The 13063-nt window shown below is 47.0% G+C and overlaps 1 protein-coding gene and 1 pseudogene across 2 annotated transcripts; both read right to left on the bottom strand.

The window, feature by feature from the left end:
• Positions 1–3992: 3992 nt before the first annotated feature.
• On the bottom strand, positions 3993–4968 carry LOC123632751 (annotated as a pseudogene). Its single transcript, XR_006733455.1, has one exon. The product of XR_006733455.1 is annotated as a 60S ribosomal protein L3-like (transcript).
• Positions 4969–11393: 6425 nt separating this feature from the next.
• On the bottom strand, positions 11394–12861 carry ZG16 (zymogen granule protein 16). Its single transcript, XM_045543364.1, has 3 exons — positions 12802–12861; positions 12497–12629; positions 11394–11709 (listed from the first exon to the last, which is right to left on the bottom strand). Exons 1-3 carry the CDS (start codon positions 12854–12856, stop codon positions 11394–11396), a joined length of 504 nt encoding a protein of 167 aa, XP_045399320.1. The 5' UTR covers positions 12857–12861.
• Between the last annotated feature and the right edge of the window lie 202 nt (positions 12862–13063).

Below are 13063 nucleotides of genomic sequence, written 5' to 3'. Positions count from 1 at the left end.
CAAATTCTGAGCCCCGTCTACCCGATTTTTCCCACTTGTATTAAACTGGGGTGGCCCGAGGGGCGGGGTTTCAGGTTACTAATGCCCGCCAGGTAATAGGTTAGTTGATGTGTCAGGTAATAGTTTAGTATTATGTTGATGCACCAGCTAATAGGTTTAGTGTTATGCTGTTGCTCCAGGTAATAGGTTAGTATTAGGCTGATTCGGGTCTTCCGTGAGGGGTGGAGGTCTCAGGTGGCTGCTGTGCCATATAGTAATAGATGCAGGTTTTCCTTATCAGCAGAAGAAGTGATTATATGAATAAGGGAGACGCTGCCTGGAAATGGTTTTATTCTAAACGATTAGTACTGATCTTCACTTTCTACAGATTCTTGCCTCAGGAGTTGTTTCGCGCGGCTGTGAAGCGGGAGTCGTTTTGTGGATTGTGGGACTTCATTGCCGTTCAGTGGTGCTGTCATGTCTGGTCAGTTCTGTAGATCTAGACCGCACTGGCTGGACTGTGGATGGTCACGTTACACTCACCTCTTGCTGAGAACACGCCACTGCGTGTCCCTTTGTGTCGCATATCTGAGCCGGGATGACTGTAAGGTTTTAAGACCGGAGTCCACGGGAGGGGCGGCGCAGCTGAAAGTTAAAGCACCCTCCGGGGTTTCAGCACCAAATGTAAGGTTTTTTAGAGTGGCCGGCGCCAGAGAAAGAAAGACAAGCAGAGTTGAAAGGGATAAATAAAGAGGCTCCCGGGTGGGGGTAACAGGCCCCGAGAGAGGGACCCGGGCGAGCTTCACGGGACCCACAGAGTGGAACCAGAGAAGTCGCCCCGCCCAGAAGTCTGGGTGGGCTTATATACGTTTTTAGGGCTGTGGGATGGGAGTTTCTCAGGAGGGAAGGTGTCAGCGGGAAGAGTGAGGAATTTGTTTGTTTCAGCTTTAGGGCGGGTATTGAGGAATAGGAGGGGCTTCTTCTTTTTTCATTAGGGAAGGGAGGGGTGCCTGCCACCAGCCTTACAATGACCAGCTCAGATGTTCCTTACTTTATAACTTAGAATTCAGCACATTGGAGTGAGAGTTAAGAGCATGCTTGGTCTGTTGGTAAGTCAACCACAGTTCTGGTTCCAAGTCCCGATAGGTTCAACGGTCTGTCAAGTAGTTCCTTGTCCTTTCTAGAAGCTTAGCCAGGAATGATCATTCCATCATTGAGCTCCAGGTAGGTAGGGCTGTGGTTTAGACATTAATGTTCCACCCTGTTGGAAAACATATAACAAATCTTAGATCAGTGTTTCTCAAACTTTTTAGCCCTTGGGATTCCATTACAGTCTTAAAAATTGAGGCCTTCAAAAGTCTTTTGTTTATATGAGTTTCTGTCCATGCTTACTGTATTGCAACTTAAAACAAATTTTAAAAAATTAATGCATTTAAAAATTGCAATAACAAGCCCATGTAGACAAAATAGGTTAGTGATTGCCAGGGGACAGCGAGGAGTCGGGGAATTTGGGCTACTGCTAATAGGCACAGGTTTCTTTGGGGGGTAATGAAAACGTTCTGGAATGAGACAGTGGTGATGGTTGAGCAACATAGTGAACATGCTAAATGTACTAAAAGCCACTGAAGTGTACACTTTTAAAGTGGTAGATTTGCACCCAGGCATGGTAGCTAATGTCTGTAATCCTAGCACTTTGGGAGGCCAAGGTGGGAGGATTGCTTGAGGCCAGGAGTTTGAGACCAGCCTGAGCAATATAGTGGGACCCCCCATCCCTACAAAAGAATTTTTTAAAAAGTAGCCAGGTGTGGTGGCGCACCAGTAGTCCCAGGTAATCGAGGGGCTGAGAAAGGAGGATTGCTTGAGGTTGCCCACTACATATAACATAATATTTTTAATTAAAAAAAAAAAACCTCTTTTCCAAAGCAAAACAAATTAGTGAAAGAGTTACATGGCTATATTTTTTTTGAGACAGAGTCTCATCATAGCTCACTACAACCTCAAACTCCTAGCCTCTAGGGATCCTCCTGCCTCAGCTTCCCAAGTAGCTAGGACTACAGGTGTGCACCACCACACACAGCTGATGTTTTATTTTTATTTTTAGTAGAGATAGGGGTCTCATTCTTGCTGAGGCTGGTCTTGAACTCCTGAGCTCAAGCAGGCCTCCTGCCTGGGCCTCCCAGAGTGCTAGGATTACAGGTGTGAGCCACCACCACGGGCCGCTTTGCATTTGTGTTTTGTTTTTTTTTTTTTGAGACAGAGTCTTACTCTGTTGCCCGGGCTAGAGTGCCGTGGTGTCAGCCTAGCTTACAGCAACCTCAAACTCCTGGGCTTAAGCGATCCTACTGTTACAGCAAGTGTTACAGTGGGTGTCCCGAGGACAAACCGAGCGGCACACGGAGAGTCAGAGAATCAAGGTTTATTTGCCAGCAGGCTCAGAGGGGTCTCGCCACCAAATTCTGAGCCCCCTCTACCCGAGTTTCCCCACTTTTATTAATTTGGAGTGGTCTGAGGGGTGGGGTCTCAGATGGCTAATGCCTGCCAGGTAATAGATTAGTTGATGTGTCAGGTAATAGGTTAGTATTATGTTGATGCACCAGGTAATAGGGTAGTTGATGCACCAGGTAATAGGTTTAGGTTTAGTGATGCACCAGGTAATAGATTAGTTGATGGGCCGGGTAATAGGTTGGTATTATGCTGATGGAGGTCTTCCATGAGGGGTGGGGGTCTCAGGTGGTTGCTGTGCCAAGTAATAGATGGGGATTTTCCTCATCACTACTGCCTCAGCCTCCTGAGTAGCTGGGACCACAGGCATGTGCCACCATGCCTGGCTAATTTTTTCTACACATTTTTAGTTGTCTAGCTAATTTCTTTTCTATTTTTTTTAGTAGAGACGGGGTCTCACTCTTGCTCAGGCTGGTCTCAAACTCCTGAGCTCAAACCATCCTCCTGCCTCAGCCTCCCAGAGTGCTAGGATTACAGGCGCTTTACATTTTTGCAAATCTAATATCTGGCTTAAGAGAAAAATAACTGGATTCTCATACCTGCTTCTGCATTCAGTTGTGGTGTCACACATCCAATAGTCTCTTGAAAACACCATATACTTGAGAAAAAATGCAAGGGAAAAAGTCAAGTGACAGTTTTATTATGAACATAGTTTTGACCTTGCAGATCCTCTGAAAGTGTCTCAGGGACCCTCAGAAGTCCCTGGACCACACTTTGAGAACCACTCACTTTGGCAATTGGCAGTTTGGTCTTCCTTGCCCTTCAGAAAGGGCTGTTCAGGCTTTCACATTGTTGTCAATTCCCAGATATTTGGTAAAATACCTGCCAGAAATAGTGGAAAGAGCATAGACAAAATATCTAGGACTTCTAAGTTTGAATAAATAGTTTAGGTACAGGGTTTTGGTGCCAGGCCACCAGGTACCAAATTTACTCTCTTTGTGCCTCCATTTCCTCAGATTTCAAAAGGGAATAATGGCTGACTCAACCTCCTAGGGTTGTTTTAAGGATCCGCATCTGCCTGGTAGAAATTAGGGTGGTTGAACACCTGATATTCAAAGAAAAAGAAATAGTTAACTATTTTAAAACTAAGTTTCAAACTAGATTTTTTTTTTTTTTTTTTTGAGACAGAGTCTCACTCTGTTGCCCAGGCTAGGGTGCCCTGGCGTCAGCCTAGCCCACAGCAACCTCAAACTCCTGGGCTCAAGCGATCCTCCTGCCTCAGCCTCCCGAGTAGCTGGAACTACAGGCATGTGCCACCATGCCTGGCTAATTTATATATATATATATATATATATATATATATACATATACATACATACATATATATATATTTTAGTTGTCCATATAATTTCTTTCTATTTTTAGTAGAGACGGGGTCTCGCTCTTGCTCAGGCTGGTCTCGAATTCCTGAGCTCAAACAATCTGCCCCCCTCAGCCTCCCAGAGTGCTAGGATTATAGGCGTGAGCCACCACGCTCGGCCTTAAACTAGATCTTTTTTTTTTTTTTTCCCCACTGGAAAACAACTTTTATTGAGATCCCACCAGCTGTATGATCTGTTCCTGACATTAAGCTCCTTCTTCCTTGGCAATTCGGTCCTTCTTAAGTGGTCCCATGAACGCCTTCTCCTCCTCCATAGTCTGGAAGCGGCCGTGGCCAAACTTGGAGGTGGTGTCGATGAATTTAAGGTCAATTTTCTCCAGAGCCTGGTGTTTGGTCTGCACCAACAAGGACCTGCAGAGGGTGAGCACTCGCTCACAACCCACAACCTTTCAGCATCACAAAGTCATTGGTCACTTCACCATAGTGGACAAAACCACCCAGGGGGTTGGTGCTCTTGTCAGACAGGTCGTAATCGGTAGAGGCATTGTTCTTGATCAGTTTGCCATCCTTGATAAGGTAGCCCTGGCCGATCTTATAGATCTTCTTGTTGATCTCTGTGCGGTGATGGTAGCCTTTCTGCCCAGCCCGTGCCACAGAGAAAGCCACTTGGGCAGGATGCCATGCCCCGATACAGGCAACCTTACACAGCCCTCGGTGGGTCTTGCGGGACAGTTTCTTGGTATGCCAACAACTGGTAACCCCTTTGTAGCCTTTGCCCTTGGTCACCCTGATGACGTCGATCATCTCATCCTGTCCAAACACTTGGTTCACGGGGACCTGCTGTTCCAGCCTCTCCCGGGCCCAATCCAGTTTCTCGGCCACGGTGCCTCCGTTCACCTGGATCTCCATCAGGTGGCGTCTCCACAATGGTCACAGCCTCCGCAACTTCCTTCTTGTTCACCTTTGAACCTGGCCTATCGACTTCCCGCACAGTGTGGGTCATGCCAGCCTTGTATCCCAGGAAGGCTGTGAGGTGGACAGGCTTGGACGGATCATCCTTGGGGAAGCTCTTCACCTTCCCACAATGCCTGCTGCTGCGCTTTCGAGGCAAGAAGCCCAAAGACCCGTGTCTGGGAGCTGAGAACTTCCTATGAGACATCTTGTCGCCAAATCACGCCGCTAGAGGCCGGCCGGTTCCGGGTGCCTAAACTAGATCTTTAAGAAACAAAAGAGAACAGAGGAGAGTTAGAACATAGAGTTTATGCCATAAAAACTCGAAAGAGAATAGTGGGTGAGGCAGATATTTCTGTTCTTCAAGGCTGGAAGAACAAATGGCGGTCATCTGGGGTGAGAGGCATAGCAACAGTGATGGAGAAGACAACAGAGGCCCCGGCGTGCCAGGTGGAGAAGAAGGAGTCCTCAGAGAGATAATGGAGCACCATGGGGTGGGAAGCCGTGCCCGTCTGCCCCATGGGGACACCGGTTTCCTTCAGTTCATATCCTTTTCCGTAACAGCCACACTGGCCAGGCCCGGGCACTGCCGAAAGGGGCTCAGTTTGGGTCCCGCTCAGCTGGGGGGACAGTCCACAGGCAGCTGTCAGTAGAAGGTCCTTTCCTGAAATCACTGAGATCAGCTTTGGTGGCTGCTGTGCATGAGTTGCTGCTGCAGTCCCCAGCCCCCAGGCTGCACCAGTACCTACCTGTGGCCTGTTAGGAGCTGGGCTGCACAGCAGGAGCTTGGCAGCAGCTGAGTGAGCCAAACCTTCGTCTGTATTTACAGCCACTCCCCATCCCTCCCATCACCGCATAAGCCCCGCCTCCTGTCAGGCCAGCTGCAGCATTAGATTCTCATAGGAGCACGGAACCTACAGTTAACCGCGCATGGAGGGATCCAGGCTGTGGCTTCTCATGAGACTCTAATGCCCGATGATCTGTGTGGAGCTGAGGCGGTGATGCTAGCGCTGGGGAGTGGCTGCAAACACAGATTCTTATTAGCAGAGCGGTTTTTTTTTTTTTTTTTTGAGACAGAGTCTTGCTCTGTTGCCCAGGCTACAGTGAGTGCCGTGGCACCAGCCTAGCTCACAGCAACCTCAAACTCCTGGGCTCAAGCGATCCTCCTGCCTCAGCCTCCCGAGTAGGTGGGACTACAGGCATGTGCCACCATGCCCAGCTAATTTTTTCTATATATATTTTTAGTTGTCCAGATAATTTATTTCTATTTTTCGTAGAGACGGGGTCTCGCTCTTGCTCAGGCTGCTCTCGAACTCCTGAGCTCAAATGATCCGCCTGCCTCGGCCTCCCGGAGAGCTAGGATTACTGGAGTGAGCCACCGCGCCTGGCCAGCAGAGAGGTTTGACTGCACAATAAATGTAATGCGTTTGACTCATCCTGAAACCATCCCTACCCACCCCATTTGTGGAAAAATTGTCTTCTGTGAAACTCGTCCCTGGTGCCAAAAAGGTTGGGGACCTCTGGGTTAATTGATGTGTTCATTGGAATGGTGAGGCTTGAGAGAGAAAAGTATATTAATTAAAACTGTCAACTAAAGAAAAACTCTGGATTTTAAAGAAATAAAGTTAGTTTTATTCAGAATCTTACTGAGGATTGCAATCCAGGAGAGTCTTTCTGGGACTTTCTGTTGGACTGCTCTAAAGCAGTGTTTCAGCTGGTGGCGGCCGTTCTGCACGTGCTCAGAAGGTACATCAAATGTGCCCAAAAGTTACATTAGAGCAAAATCTCATCGAAGTTTGGGTGTGAGGGTACAGCTGGTTATAGATTACAGAGGCATAATGACTAATCCTGTCAGGAAGACAAGGGCTGAGATCATTGAACTTACTTTTTCTAAAAATGCAGTGATTCGAGCAAGAGATTTGGGAACCTGTGCTCTATACTGCTTGTCGTCCTCAGGGCATTTCCCCAGAGGATGTGCTGTCAGGAGTCAGGGGCTTTGGGAAATCCACAGGTGAGGAATTTTGTAAAATTCTGCTTACAAGCAGAATGAGCAAACGTGGTTTCTTACATGTGCTACTTTGTCTCATAAAACAAAACAAAATGTAATCCCTAGAGCAAACATTTTCAAAACATAGTCTGGGGACCTTTGCCACTGCAAAGTTAGAACTGTTTTCATAATAATACTAAGATGTTATTTACCTTTTCACTCTTTGTTTTTTCATTAGTGTGCAGTGGAATTTTCTGAAGGCTACATGGTATGTAACATCACAACAGACTGAATGCAAAACAGGCCAGTCCATGGTTAAAAAAAAAGTCGAAAGAGTGGTTGCCTCTTAGAAACTGGGGGCAGGAAGTGACTGGGGATGGCCAGAGGGAGTTCTCTGGGGTGATGATAATGTAATATCCTATATCTTGGTAGGACTTTGGGTTACACTGGTGTATACATTTGTCAACACTCATGTGATAGAAGCATGACAGGGTTTTCCAGCTGTGCTCCTTGCGATCGTAGCGGTTTGTCAGGACTTGAGATGGGTTGCTTTGGGGGGCAGATGGGAAAGGGAAGGGCAGAGTAGGTAGGGCTCAGGGCATTGTAATCCCACTTCACCCAGAACAACTCTGCTTTTTTTCCCTCTTTGCATATTGGGATTCCTTATAAGATTTTGTTTCTAAGAAGTTTGATAATCATGGATTCATGAAAAATGCCCAGGTGTTGACATCAGAAAGACCTGGGTTTAATCCTGACTCTGCCGCCTACTGTTTGTGACTTTGGACAAGTAATAGCATTTAGCCAAGTGCCTGACACATCGTAGGTACTTAATAAATATTTGTAATATAACTGAAGAAATGTAACTCTTTTGAGCTCTGGTTTTGTGCTAAGTCCAAGAGATCTCATGTTCTTTGGCTTTACCAACATTTGCCACGTTTGTGGATGAGCTTCCTTTTCATGGCAAACTGAAGCAGAGAATAGAAAAAAAGATTTTTTTGCTCAGGTTTGTTCAGTTATTAAATACCAGAGAATGGGCAGGAGTATAAAATTTGGTGATGGGGGCAACAGTGGTTTCTGACATCTGCCCTGTGACTCTCATACCACCCACAAACATATCAACTGCTTTCTGTCTTGGTAACTTCATTTGAAAAATGGGAATAAGAATACAACTTTGCAGTAGGATTGTTGTCATAATTTAATGACGTAATTTTTGAAGGATACCTTACCTCCTTAGTGTTCAATAAATGTTAGTTGCCTCTTCCATGCTTCATCTTTTCCTCTGTTTTCTCTGAAATAACCCACCAAACATGTATGACTGCTAATATAGTCTTCCTTACCTATGTAATTCTTATATGTTCTCTCACATGCCCGACGTTAGTAATTGATTTGTATTTGCTCTCTTTTTCCAGCACATACGAAGCTCAAATTCATGATACTCCAAGGATTGTGCTTTCATTAGCTGCTAGACTTGAACTTATTGGGCCAAAAACTCTTTTCTTTATCTTTTCTTTCCTTTCTTTTTTTTTTTTTTTTAAGAGATAGGATTTTGCTTTGTCAACCTAGCTGGAGTGCAGTGGTGTAATCTTAGCTTGCTGCAGCCTCAAACTCCTAGGCTCAGGTGATCCTCCTACCTCAGCCTCCTGAGTAGCTGAGACTATAGCCATGTGCCGCCATGCCCTGATAATTTTTCTTATTTTTCTGTAGAGATGCGGTCTCACTATGTTGCCCAGGCTGGTCTCAAGTTCCTGGCCTTAAGTGATCCTCCCGTGTTGGCCTCCCAAAGTGCTGGGATTACAGGTATAAACCACCATGCCTGGCTAAAAAGTTTCTTGAAACACTTGAGCTGTAGTATAAGGGGAGTCTTCTGCTACTTGGAGAGCTGGGTTGTGTTGGTGATTGCTGTTTAGGAATTTGACCTGAGCTGTCTCCTGGATTGACTGCATCAGTTTGTGCAGGTTGAGACTTCGCCATTCTAGGGGCTGCTCAGGGGCCTGGCCCCGTGTTACCTTGACATGGCCCTCCCCGCTCTGCTCTGAAGTGGGAGCTTGAGGACTCAGTAGCAGCCACTGGAAGGAGTCATAGTTATATCACTCAGGTTGGTGACCTCACTGGGGGTCCAGGGGACTTCTTTTTGAGAAATGCTCCCTTTGTGGCTGGTGGGTCTCTGGGCCCTTCATTCCAGGCATGTTCGAGAGCACGCCCTCCTCGAGGAGGCCTCGGACTCCGGCCATTCCAGGGACGCCCCCATCTCAGGCCGTCTCTGGCCGTGAGACCTCCTTACTCATGCACAGATCCCAGTTGGCCCTGCACAACAGTTAGTCGACAGACAATGAGGCCAATTATTTTTGTGTAACAATAAATTTTTAGAATTTAGAAATCTAGGTTGTGACAGCTAGGTAGGTCTTAGAGAGCATCTGACTCGAATAAGCTCATTTTACAAATGGGTAATTGAAACCCAGAGAGGTTAAGAGATTTGGCTGAGATTATGCAGCCGAGTGAAGCTAAACGTTAGGTTTCCTTAGTCTCTGTGCAGTACTAAGTCAACATAACTCACCATGACGCATGATAACTAGGTGCCTAACGTTATTCAGTAATCCTTTCACCTGACTGTGGTCAGCAAAATCCTTCATTCCCTGCCATTCTCTCCTAATTTCCCACCCCAGTCCTCCTAAATGTTATCAGGTATGACAGTTTGTGTGTCAGCTTGGCTCCATTTTGTTAGGGTATGACATAAGTGATTCAATGTTGATGCTGATAACTTTCACAAAACTAAACTATAACTTTATTCATTTAAATTTTCTTCTCTTAAAGTTTCCAACAATTGCATAAATCATCCCCTTCAATCTCTTCTGAGACCTTATTCTATCACTTTTCTCCTCTTTCCAGAATCTTCAGCTTCTTCCTCTACTCCTCCTTCCTCTTCAGCATATTAATATAAACATGCTCATGTCTCTCCCATCTAGGGAAAAAAAAACACCCTCCTTCCTTACATTCCCCCTAACTATGACTTACTAACCTATTTTCTGGCATTCTAGAGCCAAACTTCTTGAAATATTAAGCTCTTACTGCCTGTATTTCCTCACCGCCCATTCATTCTCTAACCAGTTGCAGCCTGGCTTCAGCTTCCCCCAACCCACTGAAACTGTCTTTGTTAAGATAATTATGACCTTCTGATTGCCAAAGCCTGTGGAAACTGAAATTGTTCTTTTCTTGACTTCTCAGTGGCATTAGCCACTCCTTCTTGACATTTCTCTCTTCCCTTCCAGCGTATCATTCCTTTGCCTCCCAGACCACTCCATTCTCTGATTCTTTAACTGATTCCTCTTCTCTGCACCAACCACCAAAACATTGGAACTGGAACACCAGTTCCCTAGCCCCCTAACTTCAACCTTTTCATTTTATATGCCCATAGTTTTCTTGAGCAACTTCTACATCCATCACATGAACTTCATTGTGTTCATATGCTGATAACTCTCTCTCTCTCTCTTTTTTTCTTTCTTTCTTTCTTTTTTTTTTTTTTTTCTTGTGAGACAGGGTCTCACTCTGTCACCCAGGCTGGAGTGCAGTGGCCCAATCATAGCTCACAACAACCTCAAATTTCTGGGCTCCAGTGATCCTCCCACCTCAGCCTTTCAAGTAGCTAGGACTACAGGTGTGTGCCACCACACCTGTCTAATTTTTTATGTATTTCTTTTGTAGAGACAGAGTCTCACTATGTTTGCATGGGCTGGTCTCAGAAAAAATTGAATTAAAAAAATAAAACAAAGAATTTAAGAAAAGCTTCACTCCCAAATATTCTTCCGCCTAATGTTGGATCTCAACCAGGATATACCACAATTACATCAGAACTCAACAAGTCTAAAAGGTAATTCACTTTTCCTTGCTTGTGCCCCATCTCAGAGAATGATATCCCTCCCTTCTCAGTTGCCCTGAACTCTAAGCAACCCCTTGTGTTCATGGCAACCCATGATGAAAACCTCCCCACCTTGGAATTTCCTTTTTGGAGCATGGTGTTGGCAGAGTTTGTGCTGTTGAGGAGGTGATGGCTTCTGAAGGAAAGAATCCCCGTTCTGAGAGAGCCAAGCAAGGACAGTGGGACTTGTGGGTGAAGGTGGGGTAGGGAGGGCCTGGCCGGGGCAACAGGGCAGAGGCCTTGGGTACAAACTTAGGCCAAACTTCAGGAGTTTGGGAAAGAACAAAGGATAACAGTCCAGCCACCTCTGTATGGTGACTGGGTTCAGGTCAAGAGAGTGAGGTGACAGCCTTCTGGCAGGGAAGCACTTTCCTAAGGAGGGATAAGGGAAAAGGGGAGCTGGAGAGTGGGACATTGGGGGTTTGGGTAATCAGCCACAGCGAAGAACCCCAGTTTGGATGAACATTCTCAGGATCTTTACTTGACAAAGTATAAATAAAAGCCCAAGATTCTCACACCTCTCTCCCTCACCTTTCCACTCTTTCCAGATTGACATTCAACAGGTAGCCAGAAATGAGATTCGTGTGCCCCTACCTGAGTCAGGAGGCAGCTCCCAGCTGCAGACACCCAGGTGCACACTAGTGTTAGCCATATTCTTTTATTGAGCCATTTGGCTGGGGATTGGTGCTGAGGGCATTCTCACTCCCCACCACAGCGTCCTGCCAAGAGCAGGCCGGGGCTCAGCAGCTGCTGCAGTCACTGGGGTAGACGTCCCAGTGCAGCCCGATGGCATCAATGACAGCGCCAGCTCGGCCACTGATGAATCGGAGCACGGTGTTGGGGTGCAAGGGGACAGCGTTGAAACTCGTGCCTGTGTCTTTCCCAAAAGGCAGGTAGCGGCCCTTGTCCGTCACAAAGACCAGCTTCCTCAGGTAGCGCTTGTACTTGCCAGACACCTGGATCACTGACTCCCCGGAGTGCAGAAAGATCTCCTCCAGGTCTCCCCGGGTGCCACCCACATAGTCACTCCACACCTTGCCATAGCGCACCTGGAGGCTGGGGGCAGGGGTGAGGAGGGAAGGAGGGGAGACACTCAGTAGTATTGTCAGAATTCAGGACCTCTTGGCCTATACACGGAGACCTTCAAACTGGTGACAGGAATGACAAGTCTCCAGCTAGTCCCACAGAACATGGAGGCTGAGTGAGCCCTAGAAGGTCATACAGGGAACTCCAACTTCTCATTTTGCTGACAAACAGGCTCATATATGGAAAACAACTTGCCCAGAGTCACTCCAACAGCAGCAAGTGTTGGAGCTTGAATTTGAAAGTCCAGGCTCCTACCATGACCCCACACCCCACTTGGAAGCTGCAAAGGATTTTTAAACATCTGAAAGCCTCCCATGTGGAAGAGGGAAGAGACTTGTCTGTGCTGTCCCAGAATGCAGGCCGGGGATCAGAAGGAGACACATTTTGGCTCCGTATATGATGGAATTTTCCAACTACGTGAACGGAACGGGACTATCTCAGGAGAAGCAACAAGCAAAGATGGAGGATGCCTGGTGGGGATATTGCAGAGGAGGTTGAAACCTCAGAGCGGGGCTGAACTGAACAACTTCCAGGCCTGGAGAGTTTATGGTTATGTAATTTGCCAAGGTCGAGTGTGTTGGGGGAGGTGGGGGTGCAACACAGATCTGGAGTCCAAGTCCTCTGACTACTTTTGACCACATCGTGTTATACCTGTGACTTGTTGATTGAAACAAATGTAACCCAAAGTGATTGAGAACTTCCCAATTTAGTAAGATCTTAGAGGGTCCCTAAACCACAGAAACTGAAGGAATCTTACCCCACGATGTAGTATCTGTTGACTCGGACACGTATGGCAGTGATGGGGCCGTCCAGTTGGTTGCCAGAATGGGAGAATCGCTGTCCTCCGCCACCTCCATACTCCCCGTTATAGGAGGAGGACCTTGCCTGGACTGGGGGGGTACAGTAGGAGTTAGGGGGAGAAAGCCCTGGAAGCGATTTCCCCCACCACCCCTGTCCCTCCCACAGCTCAGTTCCTATGCCCCAAGCCGGCCTGTGAAAGCCTTGGCCGCCAGCAGTGCTGGGGCTGCCTGCCCACCCCCCAGGTCCTGGTGTCCCACTCACTGGCACTGGCGGAGGCGGAGGCACAGAGAAGGGCTGTGAGAGCAATGGTCAACATTCTGGGGCTGGAGTGGGAAGAAAGGAGAAAAGGAAGGTTGACCCTTTTCTCTCGAGACTCCACTTACCCAGGCATCCCCGACCTCTGGTGTAGATTCAGGCTTCTTGGTCCATCAACTCAGACCCAGAAGACCCAGTCTTGAGCTTAGAAAGGACTGTCTGTAGTCTACGGTCCTGTTCCTCTCAGATACTGTCTTCTATGTCCCTA

The sequence above is a fragment of the Lemur catta genome, chromosome 2 (assembly GCF_020740605.2).
Source record: "Lemur catta isolate mLemCat1 chromosome 2, mLemCat1.pri, whole genome shotgun sequence".
NCBI lineage: Eukaryota > Metazoa > Chordata > Mammalia > Primates > Lemuridae > Lemur > Lemur catta.
This window is presented reverse-complemented; position numbering and strand designations above follow the sequence as displayed.

Excerpts from the sequence above, each read along its gene's own strand:
- ZG16 (XM_045543364.1), bottom strand. The coding sequence starts at position 12,856 with ATGTTGACCATTGCTCTCACAGCCCTTCTCTGTGCCTCCGCCTCCGCC. Across the intron at positions 12,630-12,801 it reads CTCCGCCTCCGCCAGTGCCA|TCCAGGCAAGGTCCTCCTCC; the intron begins GTGAGTGGGACA and ends GTACCCCCCCAG. Across the intron at positions 11,710-12,496 it reads AACAGATACTACATCGTGGG|CCTCCAGGTGCGCTATGGCA; the intron begins GTAAGATTCCTT and ends CCCTGCCCCCAG.